General features: G+C 54.8%; 1 protein-coding gene across 1 annotated transcript; it reads left to right on the top strand.

Moving 5' to 3' along the window:
• Window positions 1–301: 301 nt before the first annotated feature.
• LHFP (lipoma HMGIC fusion partner) lies at window positions 302–831 on the top strand (the record flags this gene model as incomplete). The annotated part of the gene is made up of 1 exon (XM_010161179.1): window positions 302–831. A coding segment is annotated over exon 1 (385 nt), but the record flags the coding sequence as incomplete, so codon positions are not given.
• Window positions 832–1,856: the final 1,025 nt, after the last annotated feature.

The raw sequence follows: 1,856 nt of genomic DNA, 5'->3' as shown, positions 1-1,856 counted from the left end.
TGAGGGTGGCTGCAGAGCGTGCCTGGATGTGCACAGCAGCCTGTGCTGGCCGGGCTGCCTCCCACCGCCATCCCACCATCCCTGCAGCCGATATTGCTGACAGCAATTCTCCTGGCTGCTTGCAAGGATGGGACAGAAAAGTGAGATGTCTTAATGAAAAGTTCTGTAGGAAGAAAAAACACTCTGTCAGATAAACATTTTTTTTTAATTTATCATCAGTATTACTGAACTTGTCTTCTTCTCCTTTTTTTGTGCATTGCTATTTAATTAGGGACCTTTGTCTTCATGATGGGAGGAAACATCCCACCGTATGTTAGGATCCAAGCTTCTCCCAGCACGAGGATTTGTCAAGGCTGAGAGACTCCGGATTATCCATAAACTTCCTCTAAAGTACACAGCTGCTTTTCTGTCTCCCCCTCGTGAGGGGTCTTGGAGCAGATACAAAGATGGCCTCCAGCCTCACCTGCACCGGCATGGTCTGGGCCTTCCTCTCCTTCCTCTGTGCCGCTGCCTCCTGCGTGGGCTTCTTCATGCCCTACTGGCTTTTGGGGTCTCAGCTGGAGAAGTCGGTTTCCTTTGGCACTTTCCGGAGGTGTTCCTACCCGGTGCGGGATGAGAGCCGGCAGACGACCGTGATGGTGGAGCAGTGTGGCCGCTACGCCTCCTTCCAGGCCATCCCGAGTGCCGAGTGGAGGATCTGCACGGTGGTGACGGGCCTGGGCTGCGGGCTGCTCCTCTTGGTGGCCCTGACGGCGCTCATGGGCTGCTGCGTGTCCGAGCTCATCTCCAGGACCGTGGGCAGGGTGGCAGGAGGCATCCAGTTCCTGGGGGGTAAGTGCTCATGTGGGGAAGGGACGGGTCATCGTAGCTTTATACGTGTGGAGACTGCCCTGCTGCTTTGGGAAGAGGAGGGGGTGAGTCAAATTTTCTCCTAGTGAAGGAAACCGCTTGGCTCCCTCAGCGGTCGAGCTGGTTGTCTGGACCACCTGAATGTGGCCCAGAGATGCAGCCGCTTGTGGTCACTCTTGCGCTGAGTCCCTGCCTGGTTGTTGTGCAATCTTTGAGAGTTGTGTGTTGAGTGGACTTCAGGGCATTTTTGTGGGCTGCAGTTTTCAGCAGGGCTCAGATGGGATGGAGGTACCCAGAGAAGTGTGGGGGCTGCAGAGCCCCATGGATCATCACAGTTTTGCAGAGGAGAGGCTGTGTTATGTGGGAACAACCAATTTCCATCCTACCCCCATCACAGCTCCCTCCACCTCTGCTTTCTGCAGCTGTGTGGATCTGGCAGCCGGACTATGGCCCAGGTTTGAAGTGGGGATTGTTTATCCCCAGTGGAGGTGGCCCGCCATCTCCCAGAAGGAGCCCCACCGGGCTGTCCGACCCACGTTGTCTGCTGATGGTGCTGCAGGTTTGTTGAGTCTATGGGATAGACAGTGTGTGGGAGAATTACCTCCCCTCCTTTTTTTAGCTTGTAATTGTATGGAGTATTTGTAACTGTAGAGTATTTGAAGGGTATGAGACAATAAACAGGATCCTCAAGTGTGTTTTTTATAGGGCAGTTTTCCCAGTAAATCATCACTCTTGTCAACAGTGACATGCGGCTCAGTGGCACTCACTTTGGCCTGGTGCAAGTGCTCCGCCGCCTGCATGTTCAGCCCTGTAAGGCGATGTGTTTCCCCAGCATCCGGTCCCAGACAGGTGCCCTGGCTCATGCCTGGGAGGAGCAGGCTGCAGCGGGAACCCCACCTCTCTCCCCTCCAAACAGAAACTCGTCCCGCAAGGGTGGTCTGGGCACATCCTGAGTCTGCAGCCTGAAGGAAGCACAGGACAAAAGCTCTGCTACCATCCAGCTCAGG

This window comes from Eurypyga helias, unplaced genomic scaffold (assembly GCF_000690775.1).
Source record: "Eurypyga helias isolate BGI_N326 unplaced genomic scaffold, ASM69077v1 scaffold18771, whole genome shotgun sequence".
NCBI classification, from domain to species: Eukaryota; Metazoa; Chordata; class Aves; order Eurypygiformes; family Eurypygidae; genus Eurypyga; species Eurypyga helias.
Note: the sequence above shows the minus strand (reverse complement) of the source record. Positions and strands in the feature narration are given on the sequence as shown.